Genomic DNA, 15,786 nt, shown 5'->3' with positions numbered 1-15,786 from the left:
AGTTTTTGTGTGGACCTATTAGCACGGGCACGAACCTGTTAGCAAAATTCAGGTTCGTCTGGTTCACCCAGGCAAGACCTAGATATAATATTCCTAAAAACATCTATGGAGAATACCATTAATTCGCAACCAGTAGGGGGCTATGAGATTACAGTCCCTCTCTATCGGGTTGACACTTTACTTTTACTAATCTATGTGAAATTTAATTTAATTAAACTATATTCTTACATAATATTGAGAAAACACGGCAAGATAGAGACCCAGCCGAGAGCCCTATATTTTTGTTTTTGTCGTCAAGAAAACCTTTTCGATCTAGTGGACATTTCCTTTAACTGTGACATTCGCCTTTAAGGATTGACGGGCAAACATCTTTGCTCTGGCCAAAGGATGAAGATGATGACCACATAGCTACATGCCCAAAGCTTGTCATCTAAGTAATCAATTTGTATCCATTATAACCATTTTACGTCTTAATCTGTGTATGGTGAGTGATGATGCTGGACAGTTTACATGGATGCCTTTGTTATTTTGGGCACACTCATTCATTCGAATTCTGAAATTTTGCCTTTCACTAAAGCTAAAGTTAGCTCACTACCTCGCTAGTCCGCTAAGATACCTTACAAATCACAGTTTTTAGCTACCTAGCCAACTCATGTGATCAAGTCAGGCCTCTTACTAAAGTTACCGTTGGTTGACATTTGGCTTTTAACAACATCTCCTCCTTCAGCAGTATCATGCTCCATTATTGTTAGCAGTACTTGTAAGTTAGGCAGGATAACGGAATTAAATCGTTTTAGAGAGCAACAGACGTGTCTAGCCATCTGATACCTAACGTCAACTTAATGTTAACGGTAACGTTAGTCACCGACTGCTACCACACCGTGATTTCCGTTAGTTTAAAGTGAACAAAGCCACCTTGATGATTCTAGTTCATGCCAACACATAATGTTAAGCTGTCAGTCTTACCACAACAAATTTCACTCTTCAGAAGTGCACTGTGCCTCGTTAGCTGGACGTTGTAAAAAGCCATTTTTAGTCAACAACTTGTTTTTATTTTAGCCAGCTTGGTATGCTGTATTCGAGTTAGCAGCTACTTAGAGTTGTCGTCTCCATCATAAGGTTACGTTTCAGGGGTCCGTCGTTAACATGATAGCAACTACCTTGGTAGAGTCACTGCCAAATGTGAGTCTGTAAATATGAGTTACGCATGCACAAACAGTAAGCTTCATACTTGTCACATATCACGTTTTTAATTTTGAAAAAATAGAATTAGGAGCATATTTGTCTCTTTCTAAAACGACCGAATATCAACACCGTATTTTTGTATCGTTATCTTGTGACTGTCAACTTAGATTTGGCAGACGCTACCACGGAAGATGCATTATATAGTTAGCAACTGCTTTTGAGAAACACGCCAGGTTGACCGAAGATACCACGTTTATTGGCTGTGTCTTAAATTGAGACGTTTACTAAGGAAAATGATCAACAAACAAAATGAAACTGTATTCACACCACTCATGTACAACTACTATTATGTCTTATACTTATATTATATCTACTTATTAATGTTCACAAGCTCATGGTCTGCTCATAAATGCAGTCCATAGTGCATTACTGCAAACTTCAGCCCCAACTGCACTCATGATCTCTTCTTGTTTCCTTGGTTCTCATACAGAGTCCATAGCAGAAGAACAATGTGCGTCAGTTAAAGCCTTCCCCTCTAGGCAGTGTGAGATTGGGTCTGCCCGGGCTGAGGAATGTGTTTTTCTGGGACGGATGAGGAAGCACTGCAGGCCCCATGAGTGCAGGAGGCTGGACCAGAGCTCAGAGATTAGCTGGGCCTCATGACCAGGACCTCAGTCCTCTTAGCCCCACGGCCAACATGGACGACTTCACCACCCGGTCCTATGGCACGGGTACGCTCGACAACCGGCCGCTCTTCGGGGAGACCTCTGCACGGGTGAGCAAGAAAGAGAGTGTTCTAGATAGATTATCTGAAAAAAAAGGAGGGTAGGAAGATTGTGTGTGAAGATCTGAAAAAGAGGAGTGTGTATGTGTGTGTGCGTGTGTGTGTGTGTGTGTTTGTGCATGTGTATGTGTGTGTGTGTGTGTGTGTAGTGCAGATGAAGATAAAGAAGAGAGCAGAGCGTAAGAGAGCACGGGAGAGAGTAAACATGATGATGGGGTTCAGTGAAGGAAAGAAATGGGCAGATAAAGAACGTGAGAGAAAGTGGAGAGAAAGTGGAGAGTGAGTGGCTGTGAGATGTGGTGATATGGAAGTGAGAATGGGAGGGAAATATGTGTGTTCACTGGTAGAATTGCTTCTAGGGGACGTATGCACACTGCAATGCTTATTGTTTCAATGTGTTTGTAGGATCGTTTCATTAACCTGGCCGTTGGTGGAGTCACGTCACTGGTTGTCATTGTGAGTATGCTGCGGCTTTTGTGTTGCTCTTGACATTTTCAGTGGTGCGCCATATTCCATTGGTTTGTGTGAGGTCTGTTGGTGGTGGTGTTCAAGTGCATGTGTCGTGTCTATGTCTCCCAGGTCACCATCATCAGTTCCTTTATATTCCCTGCCCCACCTCCCAAAGCCCTCAACATCTTCTTTGGATTCTGCATAATCATGATCTGTTCTTCAGTGCTAGTTTTGGTAAGTGTACTCATCTGTATCCACTATATCTCCCAGATAGTAAGGTCACTTGTAGTTTCATCACTGTAGTGACTGACTACAGAGTTACTCAGATCAGTCCAAGGGCGTAGGTTTGGTCTCAGCTTTGGTGGGGACACATCCCCAACTCCTGCTGTCACAATACCAACATTATTGTTTCAATACCAATACCAAGTGAAGAATCTCGATATCGATATTTTTGCAATGTTTTCAAATTTGATTTGGTTTTGGGGCCCCCACCACCTTTACGCCATCAGTAGGACTAATATTGAATATTGTGTGATCATTCACATCAGTGGCAATTATAGAATTTGATTGATCCTCCACGCACGCACACACACTCAGAAAGTGATGGTTGTCATAGGTTTCTATTTCATATTTTGAAATTCATATAAACTTTATATACTGTATATTGTTAATTATTTATAGCATTTTATGATCTGCATAATTACTAATAGCTAAACATATTTGGAAATTTGAATACATCATATTGATATTTAAATTATTACTCTACACTTGTCTTCAATATCATAACATTTGTTGTGTGCAAGTCTAATTGTGTGCATGTCACTTTAAGGAGAACGTGCGCAATTAGCTTTCAGAATCACGGTTGTAGGCTAGTGGAAAATAGTTTCGCATAGTGCAAGGATATGTGGATTCAATTCATCATGTATGTTTGCTATGTCATTAGATAATATAAATGTTAAAACTAACAAGTCAAAGAAAATCTTTCTTGAATGAGATCATAAAAGGAGATACGTAAGTGTCTCGCAATGTTCATTTATATGAGTATGGAAATGCACCATAGTTTATCTTTTATTTCTTTGCACTGTGCAGGCTACATTCACAAATACATTAGCCTACATAAACAGAATATAGGAACAGGAAAATGTCTCGGATCCATTGTTTATTGCGACTGCAAGATTGGTAGCCCAATTAACAGTCAGTGACATGGTGACTTCTATTCTGTGCTATGCGACTGTCTGTGCGGCACACCCTTATTCAACATGACTCCTAACTTTGGCTGAAAGATTACAGAAGCTAGGTTTAGCTGTAACAATATCCTGGGTAATATCCTAACAGTTAATGCTATTTTCCTTAGTAAAATCCGCATTTGAAAGCCTTGTCACCAGTTGCCACAGTCTGTAGTTACTTTGCCTACTTAGACTCTGCATAATGAAAAAGCTTCGAATGTTCCTTTTCTTCTTTGGTGGTATAGCTCAGCGGTCCCCAACCACCGGGCCGCGGCGACGAGTGGACCGGGGTGTATTTGATATGTTCCAAACAGTAGTTGGGGTTTTGGGAGAGACTGCAGGGCCCTTTCTCTCGCAGCTGGTGCGCGATCACCTTGTTGCGCTTTCAAATGAGTTTGAGCGTTACTTCCCATCCTCCAAAGATCCACGGCAAACCAATGAGTGGGTCCGCAACCCATTTGTCAATATCCCGAATAGTCCTAACTTGTCAGCGCAGGAGGAAGAGCAGTTGATCGAAATTGCAAATGACGGTGGTCTTAAGAGTGTGTATAAGGAAACCTCTCTGGCGGGTTTTTGGATCAAAACCAAAGCAGAATATCCCGAGATAGCCGTAAAAGCGCTGAAAACGTTTCCCACCACATATCTATGCGAGGCCGGGTTTTCGGCAATGACTGCAACTAAGACCAAATTGCGCTGGACTGGACATTTCAAACACACTGAGGGTGTCACTGTCTTCCATCACCCCCATATGGAAGCTTTGTTGTTGCAGGGAAACAAGCAGGGCTCCCACTGATTATATTCGTAATGCACGTTTAGTTCCCATGTTTTGTTCCCATATTTTGTTAAGCATGTTCACACTTTAGCTTCAAGTTGTTCAATATTCATAGTTGTTCAATTTTCACTTCTTCAAGTTCACGTTTTTCACAAGAGATCGTTACCTAACTGGAGCTAGTTATTTTCAAGTAATGCATGCACAACACATATGGAACATGGAACCTACCCCCCCCCCCCCCCCCCCCCCCCCCCCCCGCCGGTCCGTGAAAAAAAAATAGGAATCAAACCGGTCCATGGTACATAAAAGGTTGGGGACCCCTATAGCCTGATCTACAAAGCGCAAAAAGGGGCAACATGTGCATGCTGACGGGCAAAGGGAATATTACAATGTTTTATACTGGCCTTTTTTGGGTTATGTATTGGTAGACATCCCTGACAATTTAGCACACACTCGCTCGATAACTTACCATACGCTTTTCTGACAGTGTCACTACAAAGTAGGCCTAGGCTATGGTTTGACGCTGTTGTGTGTGTCAGATAAACCCCCTTCAGTTTCAGCAAATCAAATGACAGTGTTTCTTTTACTGTCTAAAATATTGGTGGGGACAATTTTGTCATCTCAAAATTTTGATTGGGACTAGTCACTAGCGTCCCACCCTAAACCTTCGCCCATGGATCAGTCATTTAAAAGATTTGGGAGACAAGACATTGTCAGCGAAGTATGTGTGTGTGGGTGTATGCTAAGTTCACCACCCCTCTCAAATAACCACTATGAGGAAATAAACATGGATAGACAGGGTTGACCAGTTATTTGAAAAAAATAGGTCTGAAACCTTCCTTTTAGTGCATCTTGCATGTTGTTGACCTTGGTGCCAGACATGATGTTCATCCAGATCCATATAAAAGCACTGTCTGTGAAAGCACGGCAATTCGCAGCTGACTGTCGTATGATTGGTAGAAAGGTAGCCTAAAGTTATGTTTACATGCAGTTAACTGCAGCTAATATACAGTTTGGATCAGTGGTCTCCAGCATGGTGCCCGCGGGCACCAGGTAGCCCGTTGGACGGCTATGAGGCGCCCCCAGCGCACCTTCTAAAAATAGCCAACAGGTCGCCTGCAGATCACGCTCTAAAAACACGCTCCATTGTGAAGTTTTCAATAGATATTTAAGTCTAGACCAGAACCATTTTAAGAATGTATGTAGCCATACATCTGTAACATTAAATTGATATTGGTGATACCTTACAAATTGTAGCTGCGTTAAAATTTTAAAAATTAAAAATTTAAAACGGAAGCAGAGCGCATAGACGCTACTCGCACGCATAGACAGTAAAGGGGGAAAAACTTGCTCGTCTGGTGTAGCCAATGGAAGCATATCTTTGCAAAAGTACTTTGGCCATTCCATGTTCGTCAAATACGGTTCTTGCATGATTGTTCAAGGACTGAAAAACAATTGCTTTAGCTCACAGGTCTTTTCTCCTCTGTAGGCTACTGCCGTATAATAGCGCTGAAAATGTTGTAGCATGCATGACTGAGTAGGACTGTGCATTACCTTTTTTGTCAGATCATGGAGAGATTTCAGGTGTGCAATAACTTTAAAAGGAGTTTTCATATGTTAGGGTGGTGTGGGCGATTACTATTGAAATGTTAAAACCGAATTGTCCACTGAAATCAGAACTTAAACAACTCCTGAATTCATAATGGTGGGTGGGTATAAATTGGGTACAAATTGCACAAAAAGATTTTTGTAAAAATCCCAATGCAAACTTTGAAATGGACAAACTGAACAAAAATGTTGGTAGTGTTGCATAGGTTATTGATATTAAATTTGAAAATACAGTTGCTTAATATATAAAGACTTATAGGCCTACACAATATTGATAATTTAAAAGTAAAAATCACATAGGCCTATTATTTAGGAGAACTACCCTTGCAAAAAAGGGGTGAGGGTATGTTTGTTTTAAATGAGTAGCCCTCCATATGATTTTGGGTCTTCAGGTAGCCCTCATTCCCAAAAAGGTTGGTGACCCCTGGTTTGGATACTTACTACAACTTTGTATACTGTATCCTCTAATAAAGGAAACACATTTTTAAATGGCACTGTTATCTAAAAGAAACTCTTGAAGAAGAGGTAAAGGGAAACTTGGCCGGATTAGCTATCCCCCTCTGCTGGAGAAGTTGTGCATTATACTATTTCAAACTGTGGAAAAAGGTAACGAACGATGAAGCACATGGATTTGTTTACAAGCTAATGAAAGGTTAACAAAGTTAGGCAGAACAATGTGGATGTTGCAAGGTAAGAAACACGATGAAAGTCACCATTTTCACCGGAACAGATCATTTAACCATCCAAATGATTTCTAAAAGGGTTTATTAAGTTGAAATAGTTGCCAAGTTCCCCTTTAATTGTGAGTTTAACTTGACCTAAAAAGATTATTGGGATGAAACTGCAAATCCTTTCCATTTACATAACCTGTGCAACCAATTCAACCAATATCAAAATGACAATAAAACGCTTCTTGTGCACAGAAAGCATTTTTAAAATTGGAACTGGATGTCTTATTTCTCCCACAGATATTCTGGTATCGCCAGGGAGACTTGGAGCCCAAGTTCCGGAACCTCATCTACTACTGCATCTGCTCAATCATCCTCCTGTGCCTCTGTGCCAATTTGTACTTTCACGACGTTGGCAGATGAAAACTACTTACATTGCCTTAAACCAAGCTGCACTGAGAGAAAAGATATCTGAATGGCTGCCCTGCATGGCTTTATTTTTCAAATGAAAAATCAAACAATCAAACTGCTATATGGTCAAATGTCTTGTTAATAATGAGTGGTGAAGAATGTATGACTTATCCTTAGTTCGGCACTTTGAAACCTCAGGAGTATAAATATTTAAGCTTAGAGATCCAAATAGAAAGACTGTCCCACAGGTCATAGTTTGTCTGTTTAGGAAGGCATTCCTAGTGTTTCAGAACCAATCCAAGCAATTCACAATAAGCTGTATCAGATAACTGCTGGGACAATCAATGAGTGGGACCACTGCTGCTAAGACTAGAAAGTAGAGAGCCGTTACTTTTAACTTTGTGTATATTCAAAAATATAATTATGTATAATGTATAATAATGTATATAATAATATGTAATTTTCTAGCAAACTAAATGTGAGACGTGTTCATCTAAGAGACACAGAAAATATAGCAATATAATGTGGAAATAAAGATAACTTAATATAATTTCCCCTGCTTGTCCTTAGTTATGACCGCCCTCTGCTGGTCAAAGAGTGGGATTGGTGTTGTGAAGCATGAGATCTACCCGGGAATGGACTTCGTGACCAAGACTTTCGAATACTTCTAGTTTGTGAGTGTCCAGACACAGACGAGTCCATTCAGCTGATCTGTTCTTGAATCAGTAGCCTATTGTATAGCTTTTAGAAATCCAACAGATCAAATCTGAATAATGTGATAGAGTAGGCTAGTTAGTGACAGAATAATATGATTATTAGGCTAATCTATAACCTAAGTGTAGCCAATTAGCCTAGTATGATACACCTAGGACACTTTATTTTTTATATACGCTATATACCGGTATTTTAGATTTGTGTTAAACCATGAGAATCAAATGTATGTTGTAGAGTAGCCTACTTAATTTCTCATGGGTTTGTTGGAGATCACGAGTCGGCCTTCATCAGTTATGTTGCCTATAGCCAAGTAAAATATTTTAAACATAAATCTGCTTATCTAACATGAAAGCTTTTTTTGGTTTGGTTTATCATGCCACATAGGGTACCTACACAAGATCGTGTCGCGCTTGCCCGGACTATAATGACGTCACGCGCGTCTGTCAGCAGCCGGTGGTAGTGCTCCGTTTGGCTTAAACCCTTTCCTAGGCAAACCAAGGGGACAGACGCACCTCACATTCAGTGATAACTGGACTACGCTGGATGAAAACATTGCCGCCATTAGGCTATATGAGGTCTTTACATGTTGCGTTAAACTAGTCGTTTTCACAGAATGGAGCACCAAAGGACGCACCGTGCTCAATTTAAAGCGTTTTACGTAATCTCTCCGACCGCCTGGATTCGAAGCGCTCTCATCCTCTGCGCGCTCCCGTCAGTGGCCGTGTCGAAGGACCTACCTCAATGCAAGGAGGTGAGCGCTAGCACTTGCTACACAGTGACAATGTATTTTTGACTCTCTATAACAGAAAATGTCTCTCTTATGGACAAAGAATAAGCCACCCTCACTAGCCTATCTGTACGTTTCTGACTGAGACATAAAGTAGCCTACTGAAGGCATGTGAATGCGCGGTCCTGTGACCGACTAGCTTACTACACAACATGGTAGATAATTCACGGACGATGATTATGGTAAACACAATGGCTGAGAGACAGTGAGATGGGAGGCAAAGCTAAAAATCACTTTGGTTCTTAAATAGGCTACTGAATGGTGCTCAACTCACACAGTTATCGTGGGGTAAGTTAGTAGGCTAACATGTTGGCTGTCATAATGCACATTTAGAATAGCTGTCTTGGTAAATCATGAAATAAAAAGACTATCCACACACGTGAATTGGGGAACATTAAAATATTTCCTTCATCAGGTTTTACATCTTTAATACACACTCCATAAGAGGATTAGTCTATCAGTATTATAGCTGCCAAGCTAGGTATGTTAGCAGCCTCTTCATAACTGTATGACAGGTGCGCGTAAACAGGGGTAGCCTAGGTTGTTCTTCTGATTAGGGAGGACCGATGGACGCAACAAAGTTAGAAAAATAAAATATAAAACAGTGGTGCAGATGTAAATGGTTGCACAAATTGGTCACTCCTTGGTACTACTCAGTGTCGGATATGACCTGCGTTACAGTAGGCAGGTTAGATTGTGAGAGACAGATAATAACATGATATTCAAATATTAGTTAGTTGACCCACTGTGTTGATTTTTCTCTTTTCAACATTCACTCTATGCCGTTAGTATGCCACTATAACCCTGGTCAATGCCCTTTCCTCCTTATTTGATTTAGTTAGTCTAAGAAATTACTAACATTAAAACAAAAAAGTATAGTGTTATAATAGAGCCAGAGTGGAGTTGGTCTGGTAAAAAAATATTGCTTCCTTTGCAGGGTGACTTAGAGACAGTTGTGGGTTGCTTGAACATTCATGATCCCCTCTTTTGCATTAGTGACAAGTATGAGATTGTTTTGTAGTTCAGTGGCAAATTCAGCACAACAAGCTAGCTTGACTTGACATGGTGTGGCAATTACACACGTGTCCTGCACATTCCTTTTGTGAATGGGACAAAGCAAAGGCTATTGTTAGTTCCATCCATGCTGTCTCCATCATCATTGATTTCACAACCTGATCCCCAGGTTGAGTTTTGCAAAATATATTCTTTGGTGTCAGATGACCCATTACCAATTATTGTTTGCATGGAGCAAAAACCAAAGTCAGTAAACCAAGAGGCTGTAAGCTATGTGTTATTCAGATGGCTTTTGGCAAACAAACTAAATTCCTGCTTTTTTGTAGTGGGCTATGCAATAGAAAGCTAGTAATAGACAAGTTTGCCTGTGGTTTTTTAAGGGCTGTTTTTCCCCCTGCAAGTTCAGTTATAGCTACGCCTCAAACAGAGGGGCCAAGCTAAAAATAGTCTGTTCTGAAACTAATTTTGTAGCATCCACTTCAGTATAGTGCATTAGGAAAATTAGCATGGAGGAGGAGGGTGTGGAAGGCTAAAAATAAACATACATTTCCATAAAACATGGCAAACAATCCTTTCATCTCACTCCCAGGTGTGCAAATCTGGTGTCTTGAGAGCTGTGTCTCTCTGACAAACCAAAAGTTAATATAAATCATAAGTAAACAGTGTTGATTACTGTCTTGATTACAAATGGTGGTACATGTTTGTTCTCAGCCCATGATGTTTTTAATCAAGGCCCATGTGATAATAAAGCATCAACTAATACACATATCAAACATGCTTCTTCTCTCCCTGTCTCTTTTACACTGTCTCTGCCTTCTTTGTTTGACAGGATTTTGCTAGAATAGCTTGAATTTAATCATGCAATCACACAAAAGGAAAAGTTAAACGGTATTTGCTTCGTTAATGACAACAGAACCATGAAAATATAGACAAACAGTTGATTAGCATGAGTATTTCAGTATTCACTCTTGTTAAGGTAGATCTAAATCTTTGTTAAATCTTTGTGAACATGAACATTATTTGGCCCAACCACCAGTAGGAGCATATGGAGTGAAAACAAGAGTTTCTTTAATTAGGAAGTTGTTTTGGAGAATTGTGCGGACCTTACAGCTCTTATAAATAAAGTATTTTCTCACTAGAATATGACAACCTGTGATACTGTTACCCAGATTATTGGCAGTCGTCGCCTACTGGTTAGGGCTTCAGGTTTGTAACAGGAGGGTTGCCGGTTCGATCCCCGACCAGTAGGAACGGCTTAAGTGCCCTTGAGCAAGACACCTAACCCCTCATTGCACCCCGAGTGCCGCTGTAGCAAGGCAGCTCACTGCTCCGGGTTAGTGTGTGCTTCACCTCACTGTGTGTTCACTGTGTGCTCTGTGTGTTCACTAATTCACGGATGGAATAAATGCAGAGACCAAATTCCTTGTATACGCATTACGCAAGTATACTGATTTACGATTTACGATATATTGTACCATTCATTACATAGTCATACAAAAGTCATGTAATTTTACATTTGATTTAGAGTGGGAACCCTGAATATTATTTTGGCCCATGTTGTATAGGCCACCTATCTCTGGTATGTACAGAACAACAGAGGATAATTATTACACATATCTTACCTTTTGTCAACCTCTCTAAAAACAAAGGGTGTAATATATGTGTGAGTAAATATGTAGATCTGTGTGTGTGTGTGTGTGTGAATGCCAGTACCGGTCGTCTAGTACAGATGATAGGAGCTGGTTCCTGTTTTGGACTGAACTGCTTGGCATGCTGGCAGTGTTATCAGCTTCCTGCTGGACGCCGTTTTTCCTTCCCTATGTCATACCCAGACCCTGGAGCTGTGAAAGATGGAGTGGCCGACTGTGGAATAATGTGCTAACTGATTATGCTTCAGCTTAAAATCTTGCGTTAAGATTTATACACTGAGCACCACAGCATTTTATGTTATTAAATATCTACTGAAGTGGAGCAGTCGAGCAAACGGAGGGCATTGTGAATTCATGTTTTAATTAGTCTTTTATGTCATGAATCACCATCTTAACACATGCAGATGTGATTTTCTGTCACCACTATGTTTGGACACGTTTGCATTTATGAACACCCAATTCAACACCGCAGACTTTTTCCACGGACTTAAAGGGCAGCAATGAATTTCATTATCCTTGGCTGAGCTGGCGTCATTCGGAGAGCTGAGGCATCAACACACGCACAGCAGCAATCACAAACTGCGTCGATGGAAAGGATAGATCCTGTTTTATCTGGCCTCAATGGGTGAAGTGTTGTATGACCCTGTAAAACCTCAGTCAGGCCATCTCAGTGGTATCACACTGAGTACGGTGAGATCTCCACTTTGCACATGTGCCACACAGTTCTGGTTTCTTTCAGGGTATTAGCCAATTTTTATATCCATTGTTTGAAATGTCAGTTTTGAAATGTCATTTAATCCAAAAAACACCATTATTGCTTTTGTATAGTCCAGATTTGCATGACAAGTCACAGCATTGTTTGCCTGGGAGCCACAGTGAGTTTGCCGTTACGCACTGCTAGCATACAGGAGAGGTCCAGGTGGTTTTGACACACTTGGAGCGCTGGTAATCGGTCTGAGAGGCAAATGATCTTAAAGTGGCGTGAGTGCCTTAGACTTGGCCCATCAGCTCTGGCCTCTGGTTTGAAACCTTGACAAGAATCTGAGCTGATCTCTGGAGGGTCTGCAGAGGACGGAGGAGAGAGGGAGCGCTTCGGCCACAGACATGCTTGGTATCTGGAGGGACCTCAGACGTCACACAGGGCTGCAGGGGCCATGGATAGTCCGTTTAGGCTGCAAACTGACCTTCAGCAGGGACTGTGACATACATGCGTGGGTGTACTCAATCACATAAGAATGCAAACACACAAGCTCCTAAACACATATAGGCAAAACTCAATTTTATTGTTGATTTAGTTCATACCACGGTCAGTGAAACAGCTTTCATTGTTGAAGTGCTCAGATAAGTTAATTGTACCTGCTGGTACACAGTGATCTGTGTTGTCACAATAATGTGTGGCTGATTTTGCATTTATTTAGTAGCATAGTTACTGAATTGGAAGTTGACCTAGGAAGTCCTGGGAAGGTCTCTAAACTAAGGTGATGAAAACTGCTTTAGCGTGGGAGGGAGACTCCAGTGAACCCATTTAACTGTAGTCTGTTTAGCCAGCCCCCTTTCCTGTTGTCATGGTGTTGGCATGGTATTAGAATGGCTTTTTGACTGGAGGGGAAAAGGTGTGGCCTCCGAGATAAACCACAGAGGGAGAGATGTGTGACTCAGCTAAAACACACACACACACTCCACTGTATTTACCCTTTGTTTCTCTCTCTCTCTCTATTTCACACACATGCACAGTTGCTTACCTCCCTGCAAAGCATGCTCTTGGCTTAGTAGATGCATATCTTTATTTTGTAGTCGCTAAGGTCACTATTTTGACCAAAGACTGAAACAGTGATGTAAACACGGTCAGTTAGTAGGGCTGTGCAAATCAGATGCATCACTTGAGGCTGAAAATATATGTTGACCCGTCAACAGAAACCACTGACAAACTGTCTGATGGCCAGTCAGTGTAATGGCCAAGACAATGATCCTTAAAGCAAAGTGATTTTTTCACTCGTATATTTAGCTTGTTTTCCCTTTGGGTTGTATTTATGGCTTACATACGTTTGCTGGGAATGAGTGTGTGATAATGCCTCTCATTCTCTTTCTTGCAGATGGACTACTACTTTGAGTACACAGAGTGTGACAGCACGGGGTCACGCTGGAGAGTAGCCATCCCACAGACCCAGGGGGAATGCACTGGGTTACCCGACCCCGTCAGAGGCACAGACTGCAGTAAGTGTGTGTGTGTGTGTGTGTGTGTGTGTGTGTGTGTGTGTGTGTGTGTGTGTGTGTGTGTGTGTGTGTGTGTGTGTGTGTGTGTGTGTGTGTGTGTGTGTGTGTGTGTGTGTGTGTGTGTGTGTGTGTATCCATCAATGTGCAAATTTTTCTGACATTTCATGTATGTGTGTATATGCTTCTCCTTAAATGTTACAGAGTGAACCTTTGTAAATCTGGGGACATTTTTGTGAAGATAAGACTTTGTGTGTCTTTTTGACACTCATAAGAGTGTATGTTTGTATTTGTAAGTGTGTATGAGATGAGGAAGACATGTAACATGTGAAAGCGAAGGACAAAGATGAATAGAAATTACTGGAAGTTTTTTTTATTTAAAAAAAAAAAAAAACTATTTCAAAAGTTCCTATTGTAGTCAGATGCTACATGTGTATGGGTCCATTTGTAGTTATCCCTCCCCTGCCTGTGTGTGTGTGTGTGTGTGTGCATGCGTGTTTATGCCCTGGGCATCCACCAGCATATGCTCTTTCTGTGGGTGGTTTCCCTATTGTCTTGTTCTCACCCTTTGTCTTATCAGCGATGAGGAATTTTTCCTACCCTCTTAAGCTGACAGTTAAATCAGCCTGGTAGCCCTTTCTCCCAGCTGCCCTGACACTCATTTCCTCGTACCAGCCCATTGCATGCTCTCAGCTTCCGGGTTTAGAGCCCTCAGAGGCGCCTATCTCCACAGTACTGGGCTGCAGCCAGTGGTGCCGCGGATTAGAAGCAGACACTTGTCACTGCACAGGCGTTATCAGGGCAGTAGTGCAAAGCACTCTAGGTTTCCTCTCATGGGGCTGCCTTGGATTGACCTGGGGTGCCTCACACTCAAGGGTCCCTAAAAAAGACTTTTTATCCGGTTAAAATTTCAGGCTAGTTGCAAGTATAGTGTATTTTTTAATACTGACTGAGGCTCCATCCAGCAGGTTATGCAAGGTGATGCATGGTTGAGGGAGTTTCGCAAGAAAGGCAGAAAGACAATATCAGATGCATAATGCATGCCGGTGTTTTTTTTTTAGTTTCCTCATAGCTGAAGATGAGAACTTGCTACGGTTTTCAGTGGAATGCTCAGCTTGAGATTTGTTGCATAACCAGCATAGCGAGGTCACACTGTGTCAGGGTGTCCGTGCCATGTCTTCATTCACTGCTGTCAACATTGTATGCCTAATGCAAAATATCCTGCACACAAACAGCCCAAAGTGGATCTAAAGGACATTCTTCAAGCCATTTAAGTAGTGACAATGGCCACACTTTGCATGTGTACCGGTAGTTAAAATGAATAAAACAAATAAATCAAGCAGACATGATTTAATATCCGCACTAATGCACAGCTTGTCATTTTTATTTAAAATATGTATATATCTATGCATAGAGTGCTTTGGGGTCTTCTGGCTCAAGGAGCCTTTAAAATACATTGTGGCGCATACAGCTAACATGGGCGAGAACGCTTCCCTACATCCTTATTAACAGGAAGTCCAGATTAGAGGTCTGTTCCCTAGGTTACGGAGAGGAGGCTGGTCATTGATTGGCTCTAAGGCCGTTCAGGGGGGCATCTCAGGATGGTTACCATGACAAAGTTAACAAGCAATATTAGCATGATATCTCTATCTGGCTTGTGCAGGCGGCTGGTCCTTCCCCTCCTCCACTCCCTGCTTTCATTTACACTCACTCCTTCTAACTCTCTCTCTTTTTGTCTCTCTCTTTCTCTGTCTGTCTGTCTCTCTCTCTCTTTCTCTGTCTGTCTGTCTCTCTCTCTCTCTCTCTCTCTTGCAGTCTTCCTGTGACCATATGCCAGCCATTACTGTTTTAATGCTTTTTCCGATGCGATTTATGTGGTTGAGTTTATCTCCCTTACAGTAACTAGCTCATGTAAATGGCTAATTTATCTTTATTACGCATATCGGTCTGTGTCTGACTCTGTTGTGGACTATTTAGTTGTCCACAGGCCTGTACAGTTGTATTATAATGGTGGACACATAAACAAATTCAGAGTAGCACTCACAGATGGTGGTCGTCTCATCATCTCACTCTCAGTGCTACTCTCTGGGGTGTGCGCATGTATACAGTACGTGTGTGTGTGTGTGTGTGTGTGTTTGTGTGAGTGTGATTGTGTGTGTGTTTTTTCTGGGATGTAAAAGAGAGCGGTTCTGTCGTGGATACGTTTGGTTGTTCCTAAGTGACCAACACGCAGCCAGCACCCCGGTTTATTCACCCATTTAACGATGCATTGTTGTTGTGCTGTTTGCCAGAGTGGGGCTGTTCATG

General features: G+C 41.5%; 2 protein-coding genes across 4 annotated transcripts in view; both read left to right on the top strand.

Annotated features, from left to right (window-relative positions):
- Window positions 1-358: 358 nt before the first annotated feature.
- Window positions 359-8,182, top strand: tmem243a (transmembrane protein 243, mitochondrial a). Of its 2 annotated transcripts, none has more exons than XM_042110174.1 (5): window positions 359-484; window positions 1,676-1,960; window positions 2,375-2,425; window positions 2,549-2,653; window positions 6,994-8,181. In XM_042110174.1, the coding sequence occupies exons 2-5, from the start codon at window positions 1,799-1,801 to the stop codon at window positions 7,114-7,116; spliced, it is 441 nt and encodes a 146-aa protein (XP_041966108.1). In that variant the 5' UTR covers window positions 359-484; window positions 1,676-1,798; the 3' UTR covers window positions 7,117-8,181. The 2 variants fall into 2 exon arrangements, with proteins under 2 accessions (XP_041966108.1, XP_041966109.1); XM_042110175.1 differs by having other exon boundaries at window positions 383-434; window positions 6,994-8,182.
- A 78-nt stretch (window positions 8,183-8,260) lies between these two features.
- elapor2a (endosome-lysosome associated apoptosis and autophagy regulator family member 2a) overlaps window positions 8,261-15,786 on the top strand; it is a 30,390-nt gene continuing 22,864 nt past the window's right edge. For both annotated transcript variants that reach the window (XM_042110163.1, XM_042110162.1), the window contains exons 1-2: window positions 8,261-8,569; window positions 13,362-13,482. In XM_042110163.1, coding sequence (XP_041966097.1) covers window positions 8,432-8,569; window positions 13,362-13,482 — 259 coding nt within the window. In that variant the 5' untranslated portion in view covers window positions 8,261-8,431. The remainder of the gene's footprint in view (window positions 8,570-13,361; window positions 13,483-15,786) is intronic.

This window comes from Alosa sapidissima, chromosome 11, assembly GCF_018492685.1.
Source record: "Alosa sapidissima isolate fAloSap1 chromosome 11, fAloSap1.pri, whole genome shotgun sequence".
Lineage (NCBI taxonomy): Eukaryota > Metazoa > Chordata > Actinopteri > Clupeiformes > Clupeidae > Alosa > Alosa sapidissima.
This window is presented reverse-complemented; position numbering and strand designations above follow the sequence as displayed.

Bases quoted from the DNA above. Each gene is read 5' to 3' on its own strand.
- tmem243a (XM_042110175.1), top strand. From the start codon at position 1,799: ATGAGTGCAGGAGGCTGGACCAGAGCTCAGAGATTAGCTGGGCCTCAT. The intron at 2,426-2,548 runs GTGAGTATGCTG...TATGTCTCCCAG, and splicing joins TCACGTCACTGGTTGTCATT to GTCACCATCATCAGTTCCTT. The intron at 2,654-6,993 runs GTAAGTGTACTC...TTTCTCCCACAG, and splicing joins GTTCTTCAGTGCTAGTTTTG to ATATTCTGGTATCGCCAGGG.